Genomic DNA, 22630 nt, shown 5'->3' with positions numbered 1-22630 from the left:
CTGGGATCATTCCATTTATGGCAGGGCTGTCTGGGGTCCTTCCATTTATGGCAGGGCCATCTGGGGTCCCTTCTGTTCACAGAGGGGCCATCTGGGCACATATTTGGAGTGGGAACAGTTGTAGGACTTTCTACTCTAAATCTGGGAACCAGTTCACTGGTGTCTGGTTTTTCTGTGTCTGATGATCTGTGTGTCTGTCTGTCTTTGTGTATTGGAATGGGGAACATGCCATCTGTCCCCAAGCAGAGCCCACTGGGGCTGATTCTGAGTAGACAGTCTGATTATAGTTATAAGACAATGTCTAAAAAGGATGATTTTGTAATACCACATGGCCACAATATTGTTTAGACTCTGGAGGAAAAAAATGGCCAAACAAAGGATCCTTAAGTTGGAAAAATTTTTAGAGAGCTCCCATCATAAACAGCTGTTTTATTGGTACCTATGAAAAGGCCAAATTAAAGGAAAAATACAATGACTAGTCTTGAGAACTTAAATAAACTTGGGGTCTCAGCTTCTCATGGTCTTACAGATGCTAATGAAAACATTAAGTTAACAAAAGAATAAAAGAAAGTTGAGGAAAAATAAAGGGACTCTTCAACAAGGTGGCAATTTTTAAAGGAGTTTTTAAAACTATGATAATAATAATAGGCAAATAAGACAGTGGGGTAAATAAGACAAATATTAAAGAGGGAGAAACAAAGAAAAGTCAGAAAGGGAAGAGCCACCGGACTCATCCCAACAGGATGGAAATGTTTAGCCAGTTATTAACAATGAAAATGGGATGAATAGAACAGACATGAGTGAAGTTAAAACAGAGGTTCGAATAAAACACTGCCTAAGGTTAGACGGGCTAAAAGGACCCCTAGTGGTCCTCCTCAACATTAAAGGACCTCAGACAAGCCCATTCTATGCACCCCAGTTTGAAAACATTTAAAAAGCCAGAAAGCAGAAATCACAATGAGAAACCTGACCAACAACTGTTTGGGGCAAGAGTTAGGCTGCTGAGGTTGATAAGACTATAAAGATTAAATTTTTTTGTGTGTGTGTGAGGAAGATTAGCCCTGAGCTAACTACTGCCAGTCCTCCTCTTTTTGCTGAGGAAGCCTGGCCCTGAGCCAACATCCATGCCCATCCTCCTCTACTTTACATGTGGGACACCTACCACAGCATGGCTTTTGCCAAGTGGTGCCCTGTCTACACCCGGGATCCAAACTGGTGAACCCCGGGCTGCAGAGAAGTAGAACGTGTGCACTTAACCGTTGTGCCACTGGGCCGGCCCCTAAAGATTAAAATGTTTAAGCTAATACTATATGAAAAAGTTTTCTCAACTTTGACTAAATGTTTTTTGGAAATAGATGTTATGTCTGGCTGGGAATGCTTCCCCATGCAGTACTATAATAATGAAACTTGTTAAGGAAATCCTAATATAAGATGTAATTAGAGGTTTAAGTGTTGACAAAATTAAAATAAAATTTTGTAAAAAGTGGTGTATTTAAATGAGCTTTACATAAAATGATTGCATCTCTTTTTGCCTGATTGTGGGGGTAAATCTGCCCATCAGACAATGTTAATTAAACATACTAAAGGGAAGGCAATAAGGTTGCCTGAGCCCACACCATATGAGACAAAACTAGAGACTAATATCAGACACTAAAATGGTAATAAAGGCTTCTCCACACACAAGGTAAATTGGTCTAAGGTTAAACTGTACATTTAGAAAGAGGGCCTTTGTTAAATGCTTTATGCAGACTTTTAAAGATGCGGTACATTGTCCTAAATTTTTAAAACATTAACTATGGAGTCCTTAAATGTATGTGTGTCTATGAATATGTTATATACATATATGATATTTTGATATCATGTATGATTTTGATATATGTATGACCACACATATATATGATATTTTACCTGTGGATGGTATGGCCAAAATTAAGAGCTCTGTTTAATTGGCTTAAAGTAAATGCTTACATAAATTATTTCTAAATGTAACAGAAACTAACCCAAATGTCTTTTAAGTTAACATGATAAGAAATAATCTTTAATAAATAAAAGTTTACTTAAGTTTGCTGGGTCTATTAAAATAGGCATGTCCTCAGAGTTATCACCATTGGATATGATGCACACATACAGCCTGGGTTTACTGGTCAAATGAACTCATGTTATCTCTTACAAAATTTGTCAGCAAAAGCAATAACCTAGAATAACAACTGATTTTGTTTGATGTCTCATGAGGTTTTTGTAGACAATCTAAATATAATTGAGGAGGACAGGGAAACTAAATAGATGTAAAAAAAGATAAAAGTTTTTGGAGAAACTTTTAACAAGAATCACGTTATAATGTATGTTCTTAAAACAACTTACGATGACAGTTAACTGCTTTAATGCCATGTAAAGTTTGAAAGCAATCTAATCTAAACATAATTGTTGGAAACAAATAATTTACACAAAAATTGGTAAGAGATTTTTGGGTACTATAATTTAAAAAATAGCTTCCAAAATCTTTTTTGGTAACTTAAAACTTTAGAGTTTTGCTAAATTAAGTGATAAAAACCTGTTGAATATCTATGTCATTTCCATATAAGATAAAATATTAGCAATTGACTAAGCATAGATTTGTCTGCCTTTGGTTTCTTATCTCAGAGAAACTGAAAGATGCTGAAGTTTATTAATAAACGTGTTTTGTGCATGCTGAGAAATTTCTTATGAGAAAGCACATATTTCAAAAAAGTCTGTATACAAACAAAGTAAAATGTATGTTTTCAGTAAAGAAAGTATAAAGAATAGAGATATTTTTGTTTTGTTAAAAAAAGATAAATTTGTCCTAAAGTAGAGGAAAGAAAAAAGCAAAAGAAAACAAGGGACAAATTCTGAATGTAAAAAAGTAAATGACAGAAGGTTTAAAGAAGTAAAACCCTGATGAGTTTTATACATGGTCAAGTTGGCTGAGATTAAAATGAATTCAGTTAAATCAATGAGTTTCAATATCAAAAGTAACCTGGTACAAAATCAGAATTTGGTTTTCTCTCTTAAAAAGATATTCTCTTAAACTTTTGGTGTACTCTTGACAAAGAGGTTATATAAAAGGTTCTTCTTTGAGTGAATTTACCTAAGAGAGAGAAAAATCTAAATTTTGTTAAAGTAATTTCCTCTGTTCAAAGAGACTGAGGTCTCTCTGTTAAGGGTTTTGGACTGTTTTAACTCTGTTTGCCTTTGACTGTTTATGTTGTCACCTTGACTGAATGGATAACTAAGCATTGTTTCCCATTTCACCAAATGTTTTAAAACTTTTTGATATTTTTGATGAACCTGTCCTAAAATTAAAGTCTTTCTTTTGACTTAAGAAAACTTTGAGGGGCTGCCCTGTAGTGTAGTGGTTAACTTTGGCGCACTCTGCTTTTAAGTCCAGATTCACAGGTTTGAATCCTGGGCGCAGACCTACACCACTTGTCAGCCATGCTGTGGCAGCGACCCACATATAAAGTGGAGGAAGACTGGCACAGGTGTTAGCTCAGGGCTAATCTTCCTCAGCAAAAGAAGAAAAAGAAAATAAAACTTTGAGAATTTCCAATCAGCCTTGGGACTTCTCAAATAATTTGTTCTTTCTATAAAGAAGATATTAAACTAATTAAACTTATTTGGTATGTTAAATTACATGGAAAACATTATCAAATAAATGATGATAAACTTTCTTAGGTAATATTGCATGGGTAAACAGTAATAATATAAGTGTTTTTAAAAATATATATATAACATGCCTAAAATTCTGATCATAATTCTAGTTATTATCTCAAAGTGTTATATGTCACAATCTTTATCAATTGCCAATTTTAAGTCTTTTGCCATTTATGGACAGTTTTTTACTCTGATGTTCTTGCAAATATGTTTCATCTTCAGAGAGATTCACGAAAATGCTCTAAAATACAGGTTTCTGATAAACTTTCAGATTATGAAACAGAGCTGGGTAAGAAATTACAGAACTACAGTGAAAAAACTAATAGCCTGATAAAACTGCTATCAGAAAATTAAGATCAAAAAATTAATTACATGGAACTAAATACACTGATGAGGATGATTATAATTTTTATGATTTTTTATTTGAAATATTGCTGATTTTTTTAATGTTTTGTTTTTCCAGATTTAAGGAAGACTTTTTCTCCTTTCTCTTAAGGAACTATGACTTATAACATTTGTAAGCAGAATTAAATGAAGCATTTATCTTTTTTCTCCCTATGTGATTCCTCCAGAATTTAAAAACTCTTGATGAGTGAGTATACCTATATTCATGGCAATACAGTTGCCTGCATAAGTCCAATAAGAATCTGAACAGGACGCAATTGGAAACACTGGTTATATTACCAAGGCTTTGACTGGAATGTCATATTTGAGAAAAACATGCAGACTCAGATATGACAAGACAGCTTTGAAAAACAAAGACTGGACTTTATGGAATGCAGCCACTTGGAAATACTGGCCTGGTACCTTGCTTACAGGATTCCCAGCAACCTTACCAGGTGAGGAAAGGTCACTTCTCTGGCAGGTGCTGAGAACCCCAGGATATTTGGGAGACCTTGAGAAGAGAGGAATTCACCCAAATCTGTAGGTATTGCAGGCAGAGTCTGATGACAAGTCTTTGGCTTGACTTCCCTGGCCTCAAAGGGCTTAAAATTCAATCTGAGATTCCTCATAAAAAGTTCCAGGGAAGCAGATTTAAAAGAGACTATATGACCAATTGCTATTCTTGCTATACTTAAGGGCCAAGTTTATTAAAACTAGACTTATTTTACAAACCAATTAGTCTTAATTTGGCTACCTTTGGTAAAAATGAAGGTGATTTTAGAGAGAAAAAATTATGTTTCAATAAAATTATAGTACACAGTCACAGATATTAGGTTCTAGTTCTGTTAATTGTCTTTGAGGTTTTGTTTTACATCTGTTAACTAGACTGGATCCTGAATTCTTCTATTCTCCTGAAATATCTGGCTACAAATCTCCAAACTAACATTTTTGATCATTTTCATTTGGTGTCGTTGAGAACTAAAACCAACCTGTCCCTGAAGCCCTGCAAACTGAAGCTGGACAACTTGATATACACCTCGTAGGGATCACCATGATAACATGTCTATTGCTGTGTAAGCCACTCAGAAAGATACCTGAATACTTAATGACATCATCAGAAATTTCAAACTGCAAAAGATGCTTTGACTCAGACTTTTAGAAATACTCTTGACTGGCCGCCCCTTGGATTCAGAAACTGGTTTATAATTTGCTCCAACCATTAACCTTGTTTTTTCTTTTTGTTTATCTAGAAATACTTCTTATTAAATACCTAGTTACTTACAAAACATAGGCCTAACTTTGGGGGCCCACCTGTATCACTGCCTTACTAAGAGATTGGTTCAATGAGATGGAACAACCTACACCCTTTATCAGCAGGTATCCCCAGAGGTACCAGGCCCAGACTGTTTCCTTGGATTTCCCAAGAAATTAAATCTACTTTTTAGAGACTGTTAAAATTTGGGTTGTCTATAATTCTTATCCTTCTGGGAGATACTTAATGTGCCTTTAGATGTTGTTCCAAAACTGGTGAACAGGGTACAAAAATTCTGATAATATAAAATGTCAACCTAAAGCCAGGACAAGAAAATATTTCCAATTAAGCATTAAACTGTCTCATTCTTCTAACCTGGAGCAACTCTTTTGTTTTGTATTTAAACAGTTTTGGAGCATAGAAAAAAGAAAGGTTCTTCATTTATTTCTAAACCAAATCTCACAGATATTATACCAAAAAACAAAGTATATGAATATAAATATAAACTTCCCTAAGTAAAATACAGGTGCACACAGTACCATGTTAAATAAAATGTGTGCACATGAGAACCATGCAAAGCGAGGACGTGGCTCTGATATGTACAAGCAGCAATTAACATGGTACCACACAAAACAAGGACTGCCTATATTATCAAATCAAATTCAGGACTGCAGGAAAGCAAAACTACATCATGACAAGTAGGGATTACTGTAAAGTATAAGGATGACTCAATCTTAAATATTTTAATATAACTGACATTTGTATATTAAGGAGAAATAATATGAACTTGATAATTACTGAAATAATTTGAAAGAATGTGACATCCATTTCAAATTTTTAAAAATTCAAATTAAATTTAGATTGGAAGAAAAAAATCCTCTTACTTAGATGAAGAGTATTTTACAGACAAGAGCTATAAAAATTATAACCAAGATGAAAACATTAAAATACTTTTAATAAAGTCAGGAATAGGATGAGCATGCTGAATATCACTGCTATTATATAATACTGGGCTGGAGGTTCTAGCCTACCAGGTAAGACAAGAAAAAGAAATTACACACACACACACAAACATATGTATGTATATACACATATAGGAAAGGAAAATGGAAGAGGAGGGTAGCTGTATACAAAATGTAAAAAGTAACAGCTGTCTTACATACCAGTAGAAACCAGTTAAAATAACTTCTCAATAACCATGACACCCCAATCAGCTGGTTTCAGATTTTTATGTTGTCACTTACAACCCCCTACTTGCAGATGTTAACCTCTCTTTGTATTAGTTGGGACTCATTTGGTTGCAAGAGATAGTCCAAACTCAAACAAGCCTAGGCAAAGAGGGGTATCAGAATTAGTGGACTCCAAGGTCATCAGGACACTCTCTACCTCTCATCTCTGCTTCTCTGTACAGAGCAGCTTTCTTTATATAGCTCAAAACATAGCCACCTAGCACTCCCCAAGGTTTATGTCTTACACTTTCAGCCACTGGCATGAGTCCAACTCTCATTTTCAGTAGAAAAAGTCTAAAGGAAGGATTCGGATTGGCCCACTCCTGATCCAACCAACTGACCAAAAGGTGGGGCACTGTACTAATATGATGGCTTCTGCAGTAACCCTGGGGAGTACAGAAGAGAAATGGTTCCTAAATAAGAGGTGCTGAGCAGAAAACCTTATTACCCTAGTGCTTAAAAACAAAATAAAACAAAACAACTAACCTCTGATAGCTTCCTGTTGCTCTTAGGACAAATTCCAAACTGTGTACCTTGTATACGAGTCTTCACAATCTGCTTCCACCCTATGGTAGATTGTTTGCAAAGACAGCCACAATTCCTCCCCTCCCTGTTCTCACACCCCTTTGCACTGCGACTTTGCTGGTCTTCCCATCAAGAGGTGGAATCTATTTTCCCAACCTTGGAATCTGCACTGGCCATGACTTAATTTGACCATAGAATATGGCAGAAGTGACAATGTGTGAATCCAAGCCTAGGCCTCAAGAGATGCTGCTTTCATCTGCTTTCGTCTTACAGGTTCTTACAGGCTCTGCTTTCATCATCTTAGTACATGATGTTGCCACGTGAGGAAGCCAGTTAGACCTCAGGAACACATGAGGCAGAGACAAGCTGTCTCCCATCTAATATACAGATGACTGCACCCACATGAGTACCCCAAGTGAGACCAGTAAAAGAACCATCCAGCTGAGTACAACCCATAGAACCATGAGCAAATAAAGTGAATGTTGCTTTAAGCCAGTGAGTTTTTGGGTGGTTTGTTATGCAGCAATAGATAACTGGTACACACCCTATTTCTCTAGCCTCATCTTCTGTTCTCTTTGTACTCTGTTTTCCAGGCTTACTGAACTTTGTGCCATTCATAGAAACCACCAGGCTCTTTCATGCTTCTAAGTCTTTGCACATGCACTTCCTCTATCTAGAATGCTTTTTTTCTAACCTTCTCTATTCGCAATATTCAATTTCAGAACTAGCTCAAATTCTGCTTATATAAAGCCTTCTCCAGCTTTCCTAAGCAAAGTTACTCTCTCAGCTGGGATCTCATGGCACTTAATTTAAATTTTATTATGGTCCTCTCCATATTGCACAGTCTTTTGTCTAATTATATGTCTGTTTCTCGAAGTGGACTGAAAGCTCCCTGAAAGCAAGCACTACATCTTATACACGACTGGGTCTCCAACACCGTTTGACTGAAATATATCATTGAGACCCAATGAACTGATACACAAGGGTTAAACTACTGAATTAACTTTGGAGTCAGGAGAACCAAGTTGACTTAGGAGGCAGAACATTTTTCTTGATTTACACAGAATATCACAAATTTCAAAATAAGATCATAGCGAAAGCAATTCCTAGAGAAATGTCAAGTCACAAAATTTATATCGTTTGCACACAAGAAACCATTCATTCTGCCCATGTTGGCTGCCTCCTTAGTTTTCTCACACTGAGTTTTCGTTGGTGATTATTCCTCCAGGTTACCAAGGTCTTCAATTTGCTACAAAGACACTGCAAGAACTATTTTCCTTCATTATCCACTCTGAACATATTGACCATGTCAAAATTCACCATGGATTATAAATCTGGCTTCCTTGACATGAAAATGACCAAAGGGAGGGACCAGCCCAAGTGGCACAGTGGTTAAGTTTGTATACTCCTCTTCGGCAGCCCAGGGTTCACGGGTTTGGATCCAAGGCGTGGACCTACACACCGTTCATCAAGCCATGCTGTAGCAGTATCCCACACACAAAACAGAGGAAGATTGGCACAGATGTTAGCTCAGGGACAATCTTCCTCAAGCAAAAAGAGGAAAACTGGCAACAGATGTTAGCTCAGGGCCAATCTTCCTCACCACCACCACCAGCAACAACAACAAAAAGACCAAAGAGATGTAAGAGCTTGGTCAGAAGGCTGATGACTCCAGGTGGGAAAGACCAGAATAAAAGAAAATTGAACTGTTTGACAAGTTCCAAAGTTCTGGAACTACACAGTAATCCTTGACAATTGAAAGAGTTATAAGACAAGCAAAACCAAGAGTTACTTTTGGGGAATGCTTCAAACTCCCCTTTGTGGTAATCCTGTCTAGGTGGATGGAGAAAATGCTTATGAACTACAAATACTCTTATAGGAAAACAAAATGAATCTTGAAGTAACCATTGCTGACAACAAAAATGACTTCATTTTGCAGTTACCAAATTTTACTTTATTCAGAAAGATAGGTATGGAACTTCAGAATGCTCTATTTTCTGAGTGAGTCTAAGGAATACCCATTGATGAGATAGCAACCTTGAGGGAGATGAAGCAGTGAGGATTAGGCCACACTTGTGAAGAAAAAAATACTATGCGGAACACACTTGGTAGATCATAGTGTGACCACAGAGTGGCAGTGTACACTCTGCTTATTTAGATAACATTTTCAAGTCTGATTTGACTCCTTGCCTTCTTCCTTGAACAAACAACTATATTCAAGGATCACCAGTAGCCAAACAGTGATCAAGAGCTGTTCCCTCCCTCGTCTGCTGCCAGCTGTATCTATCTTTAAAGACACATCTAGACCAAAAATATGTTGCATTAAGACCAAGAAAGTGAGATTAAAGAGTATGGGCCTTGATGCCACAATTCCTTCTTTTAACTAAATATTGGCTATTTCTCTAAGATATTGGCCTCTTTCTTAAGAATTTGTTATTAAAAATATTTAATTTTAGGGGCTGGCCCCATGGTGTAGTGGTTAAGTTCAGCATGCTCTGAATCAGTGGCCAGGATTCACAGGTTCAGATCCCAGGCGCAGACTTACACCACTCGTCAGCCATGCTGTGGCAGCAACCTACACATAAAATAAAGGAAGATTGGCACAGATACTAGCTGAGGGCTAAACTTCCTCTAGCACAAAAAGAGGAAGATTGGGAACAGATGTTAGCTTAGGGTGAATCTTCCTTAGGAAAAAAAAAAACTCGACTGGCCCATGTGAGAAGATTACAGAGGATTGAAATATATCTTCTTCACCCATTATTCCTCTAGATGACACAAGGGAAACTAAGAAACACTAGTAGCTAGAAGTGGTGATAAGGCACACTCTACTAGACAGTTGGGATATTTCCACCAGCTTGGATGTATATGTTATCTAAGGAACGGAGGGTGTAGAGAAATGAGGCTCTTCATGGATTTTTGCATGGAAATGTAAGTTTCCAGTAACAGACAAGTGTCTTCATAGTGACTTCCCAAAGTCTGGAAGACAAGACCCTATGGCCTGGAAAAGGTTAGGGTGAGTGGAGATGAAGAAATGGTGATGGGGGTCCGTGAGAATAGGTGAATTTTAAAATTATTACTAATAAAGGCGAAATAGTTACATTTCAATTGATTTATTTGGGGTTTTTGTTGTGGTAAAATACACATAACATAAAATTTACCATCTTAACCATTTGTAAGAGTACAATTCAATGGCATTGAGTACATTCACAATGTTGTGCAACCATCACCACTATTCATTTCCAGAACTTTTTCATCATTCTAAACAGCAACTGTACTGTACTCATTAAATAACAACTCCACATTTCCTCCCCCCGTCAGCCCCTAGTAACCTCTATTATACTTCCTATCTCTACGAACTTGCCTATTCTAGGTCCCTTAAATAAATGGAATCAGACTTGTTTGTCCATTTGTGTCTGACTCATTTCACTTAGCATAACATTTTCAAGGTTCATCCATGCTGTAAGCATGTATCAGTACTTCATTGCTTTTTATTGCCAAATAATATTCCATCGTATGGATATGCCACGTTTGTTTATCCATTCATCTGTGGATGGATATTTAGGTTGTTTCTACATTTTGGCTATTGTGAACAATGCTACAACAAATATTTGTGTAGAAGTTCTTGTACAGATCTATGTTTTTAATTTTCTGGGGTATATGCCTAGGAGAGGAATTGCTGGGTGATAGAGTAACTCTATGCTTAATTTTTGGGGAACTGCCAGACTGTTCCCAAAGCAGCTGCATCATTTTATATTCCCACCAGAAGTGTGTGAGGCTTCCAATTTCTCTATATCCTCATCAACACTTGTTACTATCTGTTTTTCTTCTTTAATTCTGGTCTTTCTACTGGACGTGAAGTGGAATATCACGTGGTTTTGATTTGCATTTCCCTGATGTCTAATGAAGTTGAGCATCTTTTCATGTACTTATCGGCCAGTTGTTTATCCTCTTTATAATAACTATTTAATGTCTTTGTCTATTAATTCTAAAATCTTTATCAGTTCTGGTTTCGTTTTGATTGATTCATTCATTAAGGGATATATTTTCTTGCTTCTTTGCATGTCTGATAACTTTTGTTTAGTTGCCAGACATTGTGAATTTTATTTCTTGGGTTCTGGATATTCTTAAAGCTTTGCTCTGGGACACAGTTAAGTTACTTGAAAACCATTTGGTCATCCTGGGTTTTGAGTCTTGCTCTTTTTTTTTTTTTTAATTTTTAAAAAATTGAGATACAATTCACATATAACATTATATTCGTTTGAGGTGTACAACATAATGATTGGATATTTATATATATTGCAAAACGGTCACCACAATAAGTCTAGTTAATATCCATCACAACACATAGTTAAAAATGTATTCTTCTTGTAATGAGAACTTTTAAGATTTACTCTCTTAGCAACTTTCAAATATATAATACAGTATTATTAACTAGTCACCAGGCTGTACCTTACATCATCAGGTCTTCTGGCCACCTTTACCCATTTTGCTCACCCACTCCCTGTCCTGCCTCTAGCAACCACCAATCTGTTGCCTGAATCTATGAGTTCAGTTTTGTTTTTTGCTTTTTTTTAGATTCCACATATAAGTGAGACCATACAGTATTTGTCTTTCTCTGTCTGACTTATTTCACCCAGCATAATGCCCTTAAGGTCCATCTATGTTGTTGCAAATGGCAAGATTTCCTTCTTTTTCACGGCTGAATAATATTCCTCTGCGTGTGTGTGTGTTTTCTTTATCTATTCATCCGTCTATGGATAGTTAAGTTGCTTCCATGTCTTGGCTGTTGTAAATAATGCTGCAATGAACACAGGGGTGCATACATCTTTTTGAGTTAGTGTTTTCATTTCCTTCAGATAAATACCCAGAAGTGGAACTGCTGGACCATATGGCAGTTCTACTTTTAATTTTCTGAGGAACCTCCACACTGTTTTCCATAGTGGCTGCATGAATTTACATTCCCACCAACAGCGCACAGGGTTCCCTTTTCTCCACATTCTCGCCAACACTTGTTATTTCCTGTCTTTTTGATAATAGCCATTCTGACAGGGGTGAGGTGCTATCTCACTGTGGTTTTGATCTGCATTTCCCTAATGATTAGTGACGTTGAGCACCTTTTCATGAACCTGGGTCTTGCTTTTAAGATTTGTTGGGTGGGAACAGCAGAGCTCAGTCTACGGCTAATTGTTCTCCACATCTGATGCAAGACCTTTCTGAGTACTCTACCCCATGAATCCTGAGTTTCTTCCAGTCTGTCTGGTGGGAACAGGTACTATTTCCAGTTCTGTGAGAGCTTCGGGTACTGTTCCCTCTAACCCTTCCAGGTGGTTTCTTACCAGCCTCAGGCAGTTTCCTCACATGCATATGCTGATCAGTACTCAGCTGAATATTGGCGGGGGACTCTCTTCACTTCTCTCAGGTTCTCTTTCTCTACTTTCAAACACTCTGTCATGACAATTCTAGCTACCTTGGCCTCTCTGGACTCTCGGCTCCATTTCCTCAAGTCAGCAAGTCTGCTGGGTTCTGCCTGCACTCTGTCTCCCTGCACCACAGCCTTGTAACTCTCTCAAGGCAGCAAACTGGGGCGCTCGTAAGACTCCCCTTGTTTCCTGTCTCTCAGAGATCACTGTCCTTCTTTGCGTGTTATACTCGCAAAACATCATTTATCTCATTTGTCTGTTTTTTGGTTGTTTCAGGCAGGAGGGTAAATCTGGCCCTCCAAATTGGCTGGAAGTGAATTCACTGAGTTTTCTCCTGGGTATGAGTCACTTGTTCCCACTTCTTCCTGTATGCAGTAATATTTGATTAGATGCTAGAAATCGTGAACCTTACATTGTTGAATTCTGGATTTGTCATATTTTTTCAATGAATGTTGGAACTTCTCTCTAGTGTCCTCATGTCCTCAGCCTCCCTGAACTCTGATCCCTGTCTCCCCTCAACTCAGCAAGACTGCCAGGCTCTGTCTGGGTTCCCCTCCCTTCACTGCAGTTCAGAAATTGCCTCCAGGCAGAAGGCCCGGGATGGTAGCACTCATGCCATTTGTTATCTTTCTCTTACGGATCAAGTCCTGCGCTGCCTGTTCTGTCAGAAAAGAGTTATTTCATGTATTGTGCCCAGTTTTCTAGTTGTTGCAGCAGGAGGGTAATTCTGGCCCCTTTTATTCGCTTATGGCCACAAGTGAAAATTTCTACTTATTTTCAAATCTGCTGGATCATTTTGATTAGTGTGTTGTTTTTCGTTCATTTTTTTCTAAAAGATTTTATTTTCCTTTTTTTCCCCAAAGCCCCCTGGTACATAGTTGTATATTTTAGTTTTGGGTCCTTCTAGTTGTGGCATATGGGATGCCGCCCCAGCATGGCTTGATGAGCAGTGCCATGTCCGCGCCCAGGATGTGAACTGGCGAAACAGTGGGCCACCAAAGCAGAGCACGCAAACTTAACCACTTGGCCATGGGGCCAGGCCCATGTTCATTCATTTTTACAATTCTTTTCATTTCTATAAACATTTCACACCTACTTAGTCTATAATCTACTATCTAAAGTCCTCGGGGTCTAAATCTGTTGTTTGTTGTTTCTCTTCATTCTCACTCATGGTGACTGACTTCCCTGAGTGGCTTGTGATTTTTTTCTTTTAATGAGCACATATTTAGTTGATATTAATCTGCAAAAAACCTGAGCACCTACATTTTGGATATTTCCCTTCAAAGATGATTATAGCATACGACTCTGCGAGGAGCCAGGGTGTGCTGCTGACCTAGTATGGAGCTTGTGTAGGCCCCTTTTAGGGTCCTCTTCTCAAGGATTCTTCAGGTCAGCTGTCTCTCTCTCCCCTTCCTTAATAAGGTTACCAAGATATGCCCTCAAGGAGGGCCCTGCCTTTCAGACGTGCTGACTGCTCACCACTCTAGTTTCAGCTGTCCTTGGTCCTGTGGATGGTTCCCCTTCTTTCTGCAACTAGAGCAGAGAGGCCCCTTGCAGTACTGCGTGCACCATGCTGCCAGAAGAACAAACCTGGATTTCCTATTTCATCTTCTGTTGGTGCCCTAAACACATCACCCAAACTTGGAGATGCTACTTGCCCTTGGGTTTCAATAATAACCTTTATTTGCAAGACCTTTAAATCTATACTTCTAACTTTAACATTTCTCCCATGCTTTCAATCCCACATTCCTGACTGCTTATTGGACACATGCATCTGGTGGACATTCGTATGATTTAGACTCAACATATCCACATCAAAATACAACATCCTTCTGTCCTGCCTCCACATGTCCAAGAATTTTTCCTTCCATTCACAAACCTCAAAGATTTCCAGTTAGAAGACATTTTAAGGACTCATTTTACAACTGAGGACCAAGTGTATTAAATTAATTTCTCTATAATATCACTTTCATTATGTTCCTTCCTGTTCAAAAAACTTCAGTGCTTTCCCTTTTGCCCAACCCTTCAGACACTTGCAGATCCTATGGTCAGAGTATTCTATTTCGTTAGTCCCTCCGCTGCTGTGGCTGCAATAATCTTTCAAACAAAGTCTCTCCTTACAAAACAAGTAAAAAACAAAACAAAACAAAACTTCAATGGTCTCCCAATATTCACAAGATTGTGGTTTGGCATTTAAGGGTTATCAGAATCTAGTTTTATAGTCCACTGTTCCCATATACGAAGCCTCTGTTGCAGGCAAGTGAGTCTGCACCTCCAAATTTTACTCTTCCTTACATCACTCAGCCTAGAACACTCTTCTCTTCATCCAGTTCCATTAAAATTCTACTTCTCCCTCAAAATACAGCTTAAATACAAATTCCTTCGCTAGTCTCATAAAACTGAATTCATCCATCTGAACTTTTTGGCATTTGTGATCTGTAAATTCATAGAACACAATAAATTCTGCTTTGTACTGTGAATATTTTTCCTTCTATTTTATGTTCCTTTGGAGTTTCCCCAGGCAGAGAGCTCCTGTTCAGTGTTCCCCACAATGCTTAGCACAGTGCCTGGCTCTTAGAAGCTCAGTGAAGGTGGCTGAGAGCAGATGTGAACTTAAAAGTTTCTTACCTTGGTGATGTCTGTGTGATCTTTGAGCCCGTTGGTCATGCACCAATATCGCCACACATTCAGGGCATACCGTGTGGCTTTGGTAGTATTTGGGCTTACTGCACTGGTACACAGATCATTCAAGTCATCATTAATATTAAACACAGGAAATTTGTTGAGCTTAGTAGAATAAGCTAGAAACAAAAACAATAAAAGGCATTAAAATAATTTACTATCCCCTGCTTTAGAGAATTACATCTTGGGATCACATTAAATAACAGAAAACTCCTAAGAGATAACGCTTTAAAAAATAGAATTTCTATCAAGTATACATATATTCGAATAAATAAAGTAAGAAACAATATTTCTAGCATGAAATCAATGCAGTAACCTTGCATTTAATCCCAACAATTTTGCCATCTTTACTAACTGAGACACTTATGTAGGCATTCCAATAACAGAAGGAAAAAAAATGAATGCAGAAAAACACAGAATGTTCTAGCTAAAATTTTCACTGGAAATAAAAACAGCATTTCTATTAACAGCAACAAAACTATAGAAAGAAAGAAGGGAAGACAAGTTACATATCCTTTCTCTCTACTCTTAGCAGATGAAGAGCTGTTATTTCTATGTAATACATAGTCTCAAATGTCTTATGTGTCATCCAGAGCAGGCTTGAATTAAATGGTATTAGCATATTTCTTTAACTCTTTTCACAAATTAATAAAGAGAGAGAGATTTAAACCTTGACTCCACAACCCATCAGCTAGCTTAGAATCAGAATGGAAGGTCAAGCAAGAATCATATTAGAGGAAAGAGGAGGAATGCTCCAGAGAGGCTCACATCTTTTGAAAGAAGAGGGAACAGATTTTATTTTCATTTATTTATTTTTGTGTGTGTGTGGGTATATGCTTTTTTATTTTTTTTTAATTTATTTTATTGAGGTCGTATTGGTTTACAAGAGAGGGAACATTCAAAATTGCAATTGCCAAATTACTTCAGATGAAGACTGGTCTTCCTCAATGTGTCTATTTTAAGTACTGGTTGCCAAAGAGATAACCAAGTCCATAATCATTAGCTGGCCTTTCTTGATACTCTGTGATCTACTGAAAAACAGCTTAAACTGTTCAAATTGTTGTCTTTGGATAGAAGAAAAAAATCTAGGTAGACCACCTCAAAGTAAACAAGGCCAACCTGTACTTTATCTAATGGTTCTGACCCTCTCTGGAATGTTTCTGTATCAAACAAGGCACTAAAAGGCTTGGAAATAGCAAAACGAACAGTTAACATAATTACCACGGTGATCTGCACATCGGTTTCACTTTACCTAAACTTCACCCCTCCTGGCTCCCACTGAGGAACTCCACACCACAGCCTGCTCTTGTCCCCAGCATCCACCTGCGTCCAGGACACCCACACCACACCTTCCCCACACTGGGCCTGAGAAACCTCCCCGTGGTCTTTGTGCCAATCAAAACAGTGTCTGTTTTTCAATTCCACTTCCAATTCCAAACTCACTTCTACATAATCTTCCCTCACACTAACCCAGCTCTCTCACCCTGTCCTTCCGTATGTGTCTCACATTTGCTTTATCCTTCCTTAGAACTGTGATCTAATTGTGTCCACAAGACCTTCTGCATTGGTCTGACTATGTCTTCACCCTTCAAGCCTGCTGTTGAACTGTGGAACACACAATCTGCTTTAATAAATGCTTACAGCCAGAGAGGCATACACAGTGCTAGAAACGCTATCTGAAGCAACTGAGTCACGTAGGTATACTCCTCTCACCACCCTTATGAAGTGAGATAACACGTATTATTTCTGGGACTTGCTTCATATTAATGAAAGGATTCTAGTATAAAATTTATTATTACATCTAGCACAAATTGAATGCTTACTATATGCCAAGAGTTATATAAATTATCTGTAATCTCTGAGCAACCCTGTTGTTATACAGATAAGGAAACTGAACCTCAGACATTTAATAACTTCATATGTTACTCATCCAATATTTCCTGAGGTACCTTCTCTGTGCCAGGCACTGTGCTGTCCCAAGTCACAGAGTTAGCAAGGATTAGAGCCAGGCTTTGGACCTGGGTCCCACTGACTCTATGATCTGGCCACTACACCAAAGGAATCATGGTCCCACAGGGATAAAGTGTTCGGTAAAGAATGCAATTTAGATATCAGTCTCTCATGCTTATCAAAAATATTCTGGCCCCCCAAATTCACTCGGATTAACCTTCAGTGAGGAGAACTCAGTCTGATTTACTTAGACAACCACTATACTTTCATCAATTTTTTTTAATAACAAAACAAAAAATGATTTATTTACAACACAGCCCAGTGCCCATCACTTCAATACAGCATAGGAGCAGAAAAGAGTCACACTGCGAGATAGGAGGACTGAGTTTAATTAACACGTTAAACAATTACATGGCCTTAAGTAAGTTCATTTTTATCACAGGACAGAGATTGTACGCTGAAAATGGAAACCAAAGACTAGTATACAGAGAAACAGGTGAAGAACGCTTGCATGCTTACATAATGGGAAAGAAATTGTGTGAGAATGATTAAATGACATAAACGGTTCCTTCATGACTGTATTTAAAGATTAATATATGTACTTAAACTGCTTTTTAAAATTTTTGAGTAGAAGTTGTAGTGTTACGGTGCTGAGGGAATTTTTAGGAGACTATATTGATGGAGAAACAAACAAAAGAGTTTATTCTGGATAGAGAAAAAGAGGGGACTACTAACGAAGGATTTGAATTTCTTTTCCACTAGAAAGCAGGCAAACTCCAAGCTCAAAGTTAGGCACATCTGGCTGCCGGCGTGACGCCAGGGTCACAGTAGTGTAATCTAAGGATGGCCAGATCTGAACTCAAAAGATGATCCTGCTCTCCATCCATAGCTACCGATTACAGCATTTACAGCACAGGTGTGGCAGGCACAGTGTGAAGTGTGGGAAACCTGCTGTGGAAGGCTACTCGGGGTCAGAGAGAGAAAGGGAGGCATTGCTTCATGTAACTCTGGGCAGCCCCATTAGGCAGAGAGGGAACAAAGAAAAGCAGCTACAAAAAGCACGAATGCCTGAATGCACAGCATCTCTCAGGTAACGCCTTCCCTGTGTCTACATTTGAGAGTTCCCCACTTCCCAGCTTGTTTCCAGCTTACACATCCTGGAGGGAAGCCTATCCACGGCACTCGCTGCAGCAGGGCGAAGTCCGCTCGCAGAACCCCGTGCTCAGCTATTACCTACAAAAGAGAGCTCTGTCCAGATTCAAACGGGAACCTCTAACAATGTCTAAGAAAATCCCTGTAAGCTACCAATAATGATAGATCTAGACTTTCATTTTAAAAGGTGAGCACACAAACACGCATCACCTGGCAATTGGGAAAAACAATAGCAGGAAAGTTACCAAGTTACACAAGCAGAGCAATTAATTCCAGCCCCTACCCCCTCCTGCCCACAGAGTTAATTCAGAAAACGGATGAAAAAGTTAAAAGATCACAAATACATCATCACACAGATTTGGGAAGATAACACATTCTTAAAACAAGAACAGCTTTCACTGGAAAAGAAAAAATAGGAGAACAAGAAACATCCTTGACATTTGAAATGATTGAAGAAACATATTTTAAAAATACCATAGAAGAGCTGAGTATTTAGAAAGAGCATGGCTAAAAGACAAATTAGTGATCTGGAAGGAATTTTCCCTGAAGGGCAGGAAAAGTAATAAAAATTTTAAAATTAGGAGGGAGAAGTTAAGAAGCATAGAAGACAGATTCAAGAGATATAAAGCCCATCTTATAAGAATGCAAAAGAAAAAATTTTAAGAGGATAGGATAAAATAAATAACCAAAGAAATAATATATGAAAAGTTCCATTAATCAAAGAAAGATTTTAATCTCTAGGGTGTTAAGGTTCATGAACTATCAAATAGACAAACTGAAAGAAGACACACATATAAACATATCTTGGCGAAATTTCCAAAGTCTATGAACCAAAAGAGAATTCCACGATCTTTCTGGTAGGGGAGAAAAGCCATCAACATAGTAACAAGAATCAGATTTCCCACTTGTGACATCAAACACTAAAAAATAATGACTCAGTCTTCTCCAAGTTGTGAGGGAAAAGGACTATAAATGAAGAATTCTATTACTTAACTAAAGAATCATTCAAGTGCTAGGGCAAAATAAAGGCTTTTTTTTTTTTTTCTTTTTCTCCCTAAATCCCCCCAGTAGATAGTTGTATATTTTTCAGTTGTGGGTCCTTCTAGTTGTGGCATGTGGGACGCCGCCTCAACGTGGCCTGACAAGCGGTGCCATGTCCACGCCCAGGATCCAAACTGGGGAAACCCTGGGCCGCAGAAGCAGAGTGCACGAACTTAACCACTCGGCCATGGGGCCAGCCCCAGCATTTTCAATCATGAAAGAAGTAGCATCCAAAAACTCTTACTTGGAAAAAAATATTAGTCATGAACATTTGCCAACAAAATGAAAAATGAATTAAAGAAAGGGGAAGATATCAAGTACAAGATACAGCGAGGAGGACAGAATTTATTTTTAACACTAAATAATGTGGCAATTAAGCTTAACACAATGGTTAAGAAAGGACTGTGAAAAGAGATGAGGCATGATGGGACAAATTCTTGAACCAAAACTCCCCATGATTTCAATAATATATGAGGAAAGAAGAGGGAAGATATAAAAAATGTGATTGAGGCCTCATCCTGTTTGGGAAGGGTAGGGAGCAAAGAGGAAAAAAGAAGAAGAGACTACCAATGTGGTAATTTTTTTATATAAAAAACACGTTTAAATCTGTTAAAAACAAAACATAAGAAAAGCAACCATTAGAATGGAGATAGGATTTTCAAATAAGAGAGTAAATAAAGGAGTATCAGTAGAAAAAGAATTAAACAAAAACAAAACTCCAACATCTGCAATCCACCTGGCAAAATTCAGGACAAGTTAATGAAAGAAATGAAGAATTTACAAAGAAAGCATGATGTATAAAAAACTTAAAATGATTGCCAGAGCACTTCCCCTTAGGGCTATGATCAAGTAGCTAGTATCATACTATCCTTCCTTCTGAGAATAAAGCTAGATAAAATGCACTAGAAAACAACCAAAGTAACTGGAACTCAGCAAAAATCCTGGAAAGAAGGGAAATGCAGAGGTGAGTCCTCCACTGATGACCACGTTTTCCTCTTCGAGCATGTGTTGCAATGCAGTACAGGACCTGGAGCCCAAATAGAAAGGAGCAGCCTGAAGTCTACTGTGATCTCGGTGGGACAGTATACAAATACTCAAGAATAGGGCTAACGAGCTGCCAGCACTTGAGAGACTGAGATCCTGCAGGAAAGGAACCACAGAAAAGTTAGCCAACATTCTGCCTGCAATTTTTTTTCCAGGAATTGCTGACTCCTAAGCTAAACATGCAGAGGCAAGATGCAGAGAAACCAAAGAGAAAGGAGAAATCACTCAGAGGCAATTTCATGGCACTGAGGAGTTAAGAATAGTAATTCAGGGCCTTCCAAGAGGAGGAGGCTTGGTAACAATCCAGGCTTTCATTTGAAACCCAGGCAGGGCTTAACTGTAAGAGCAAGAGAAACTGGAAATAGAACAGTCTCAACTGCATTAAGGTTATCTGCCTACCCTATTTGCCAGCTGGTAGGAATCTAAATCCTCTCTGGAAGAAGATAACATCTTCAATAAGTTTTCATATATATTTAATAACAAGTTAACAGGCATACTATAAAATAAGACCAAATGAATGAAAACCAAGAGAAAAATCAGGCAATACAAACAGACCTATGATAATCCAGATTATTGGAGTTGTTAGACACGGACTTTAAAATAATTTTAATATGCTCAAGAAAACAAGAAAAAGGTAGAGAATTTTACTAGAACATTGGAATCTATTTAGAAAATGGAAATTCTAGAATTCTCTTTTTTCTCATCTTCCCCTTCCCTTCCTCTTCTTCTTCCCTTTTCTTCCTGACCTATTCAGTTTCAAAGCTGTTGGTGGCACAGAGCAAAGTAGATATTTGTACTGGAGTATGTGTGTGTTGGAGGAGCCGTGATGGCCTGGAGTGGGCTGTGAAGCCTGATCAGGATAAAGAGGGCATCTGCAGAGAAGAACTGCCCAGTGAGGGGTGTAGGAAACTGATCAGAGCAGAAATATATTTCAGTCAGGGCAATCTGGCGAGTGGTAACAGAGTTTGAATTGGGAAAGAAAAGCGTCCCATGGAGGGGTAGCCATCTATGTGGTGCGATAGCCTGAAGGGTAAGAAGGGCATCCATACAGCAGTGGGAGATATGGGAAGAAGCCCCATGTGAAAAGTCAGTCTTACTGGAGTGTGGCCTGGTGTGAGGTATCATAGCCCAAGAAGGGTGATGAAGGCTTCCACGTAGGAGGGCTTCCCAGCATGGAATGCCAGAGTTTGAGTGGAGTAAGAAAGGTGTCCATGGTTGGGAGGATGGCCCAGTGCAAGGTGTCCTAAGTTGAGTGGATAAGGAGGAGATCTGTGTATGTGGGAGGCAGACCACAGCTAGGTGTCAGAGCCCAAGCAAGTAAGGAAAATCAAAGAAAGACAGAGGAACAGGATATAATTAAACACAATACATGATTCTGAATTGGATCCTTTTCCAGTAAAGGATACTGTTGGGGCAACTGGCAAAACTTCAATGAGAATAGATAGCAATAATGCATCTTTATTAATTTCCTAATTTTGACCGTTATATTATGGTTATGTAGGAGAATGTCCCTGTTTGTAGGAAAATCACACAAAATCACTTGAAGGTAATAATGCATGAGGTTGCAACTTAATTTCAAAAAGGCTTAAGAAAAAAAATGTTCTGTGTAATGCACTTGCAACTTTTTCTAGTTTGAAAGTTTCAAAATTTTAAAAATTATTAACATACCATAATGAATTAAGAATTCAGCAGATGGGGTAACAAGCAGATGTGACATATATAACATAAAAGATTTGTGACTGAAAGTAAGGTCAATAGAAAATACACAAGTTGGAGCAGAGAGAGAAGAGAATAAAGAAAACATAAAAGAGCATAATAGCTTTATGGGACACAGTGGAAAGGTCTAACATATTCCTAAGTACAGTCTCAAATAGAGAAGAGAGGAAGGAGAAGCAGCAATATTTAAAGAATACTGGATGAGAATTATCAAAAATAAAATACATCAATCTAAAGATCCAAGAAGCTTTATAAACCACGCAAAATAAATACAAGGAAAATAAAACCCAGGCACATCATAGTAAAAATACTGAAAACCGGGGCTGGCCCCGTGGCTGAGTGGTTAAGTTAGCGCGCTCCGCTGCAGGCGGCCCAGTGTTTCGTTGGTTCGAATCCTGGGAGCGGACATGGCACTGCTCATCAAACCACGCTGAGGCAGCGTCCCACATGCCACAACTAGAAGGACCCACAATGAAGAATATACAACTATGTACCAGGGGGCTTTGGGGAGAAACAGGAATAAATAAATAAATATATTTAAAAAAAAAATACTGAAAACCAAA

At 38.2% G+C, this 22630-nt stretch overlaps 1 protein-coding gene across 5 annotated transcripts in view; it reads right to left on the bottom strand.

Moving 5' to 3' along the window:
* The window catches only part of KIAA1958 (KIAA1958 ortholog), a 204956-nt gene that overhangs the window by 30408 nt on the left and 151918 nt on the right, over positions 1-22630 (bottom strand). For 4 of the 5 annotated variants that reach the window (XR_011533302.1, XR_011533301.1, XM_070595070.1 and 1 more), the window contains one exon: positions 15111-15283. Coding sequence is in view for 3 of the 5 variants with exons in the window: in XM_070595070.1 (XP_070451171.1) it covers positions 15111-15283 (173 nt within the window). In the remaining 2 variants the exon portion in view is untranslated. Of the gene's footprint in view, positions 1-11239; positions 11861-15110; positions 15284-22630 lie in introns of those variants that run through there. The other variant, XM_070595069.1, reaches the window with a different exon arrangement.

The sequence above is a fragment of the Equus przewalskii genome, chromosome 26 (assembly GCF_037783145.1).
Source record: "Equus przewalskii isolate Varuska chromosome 26, EquPr2, whole genome shotgun sequence".
Lineage (NCBI taxonomy): Eukaryota > Metazoa > Chordata > Mammalia > Perissodactyla > Equidae > Equus > Equus przewalskii.
The sequence above is the reverse complement of the archived record's forward strand: the minus strand, read 5'-3'. Positions and strand labels throughout refer to the sequence as shown.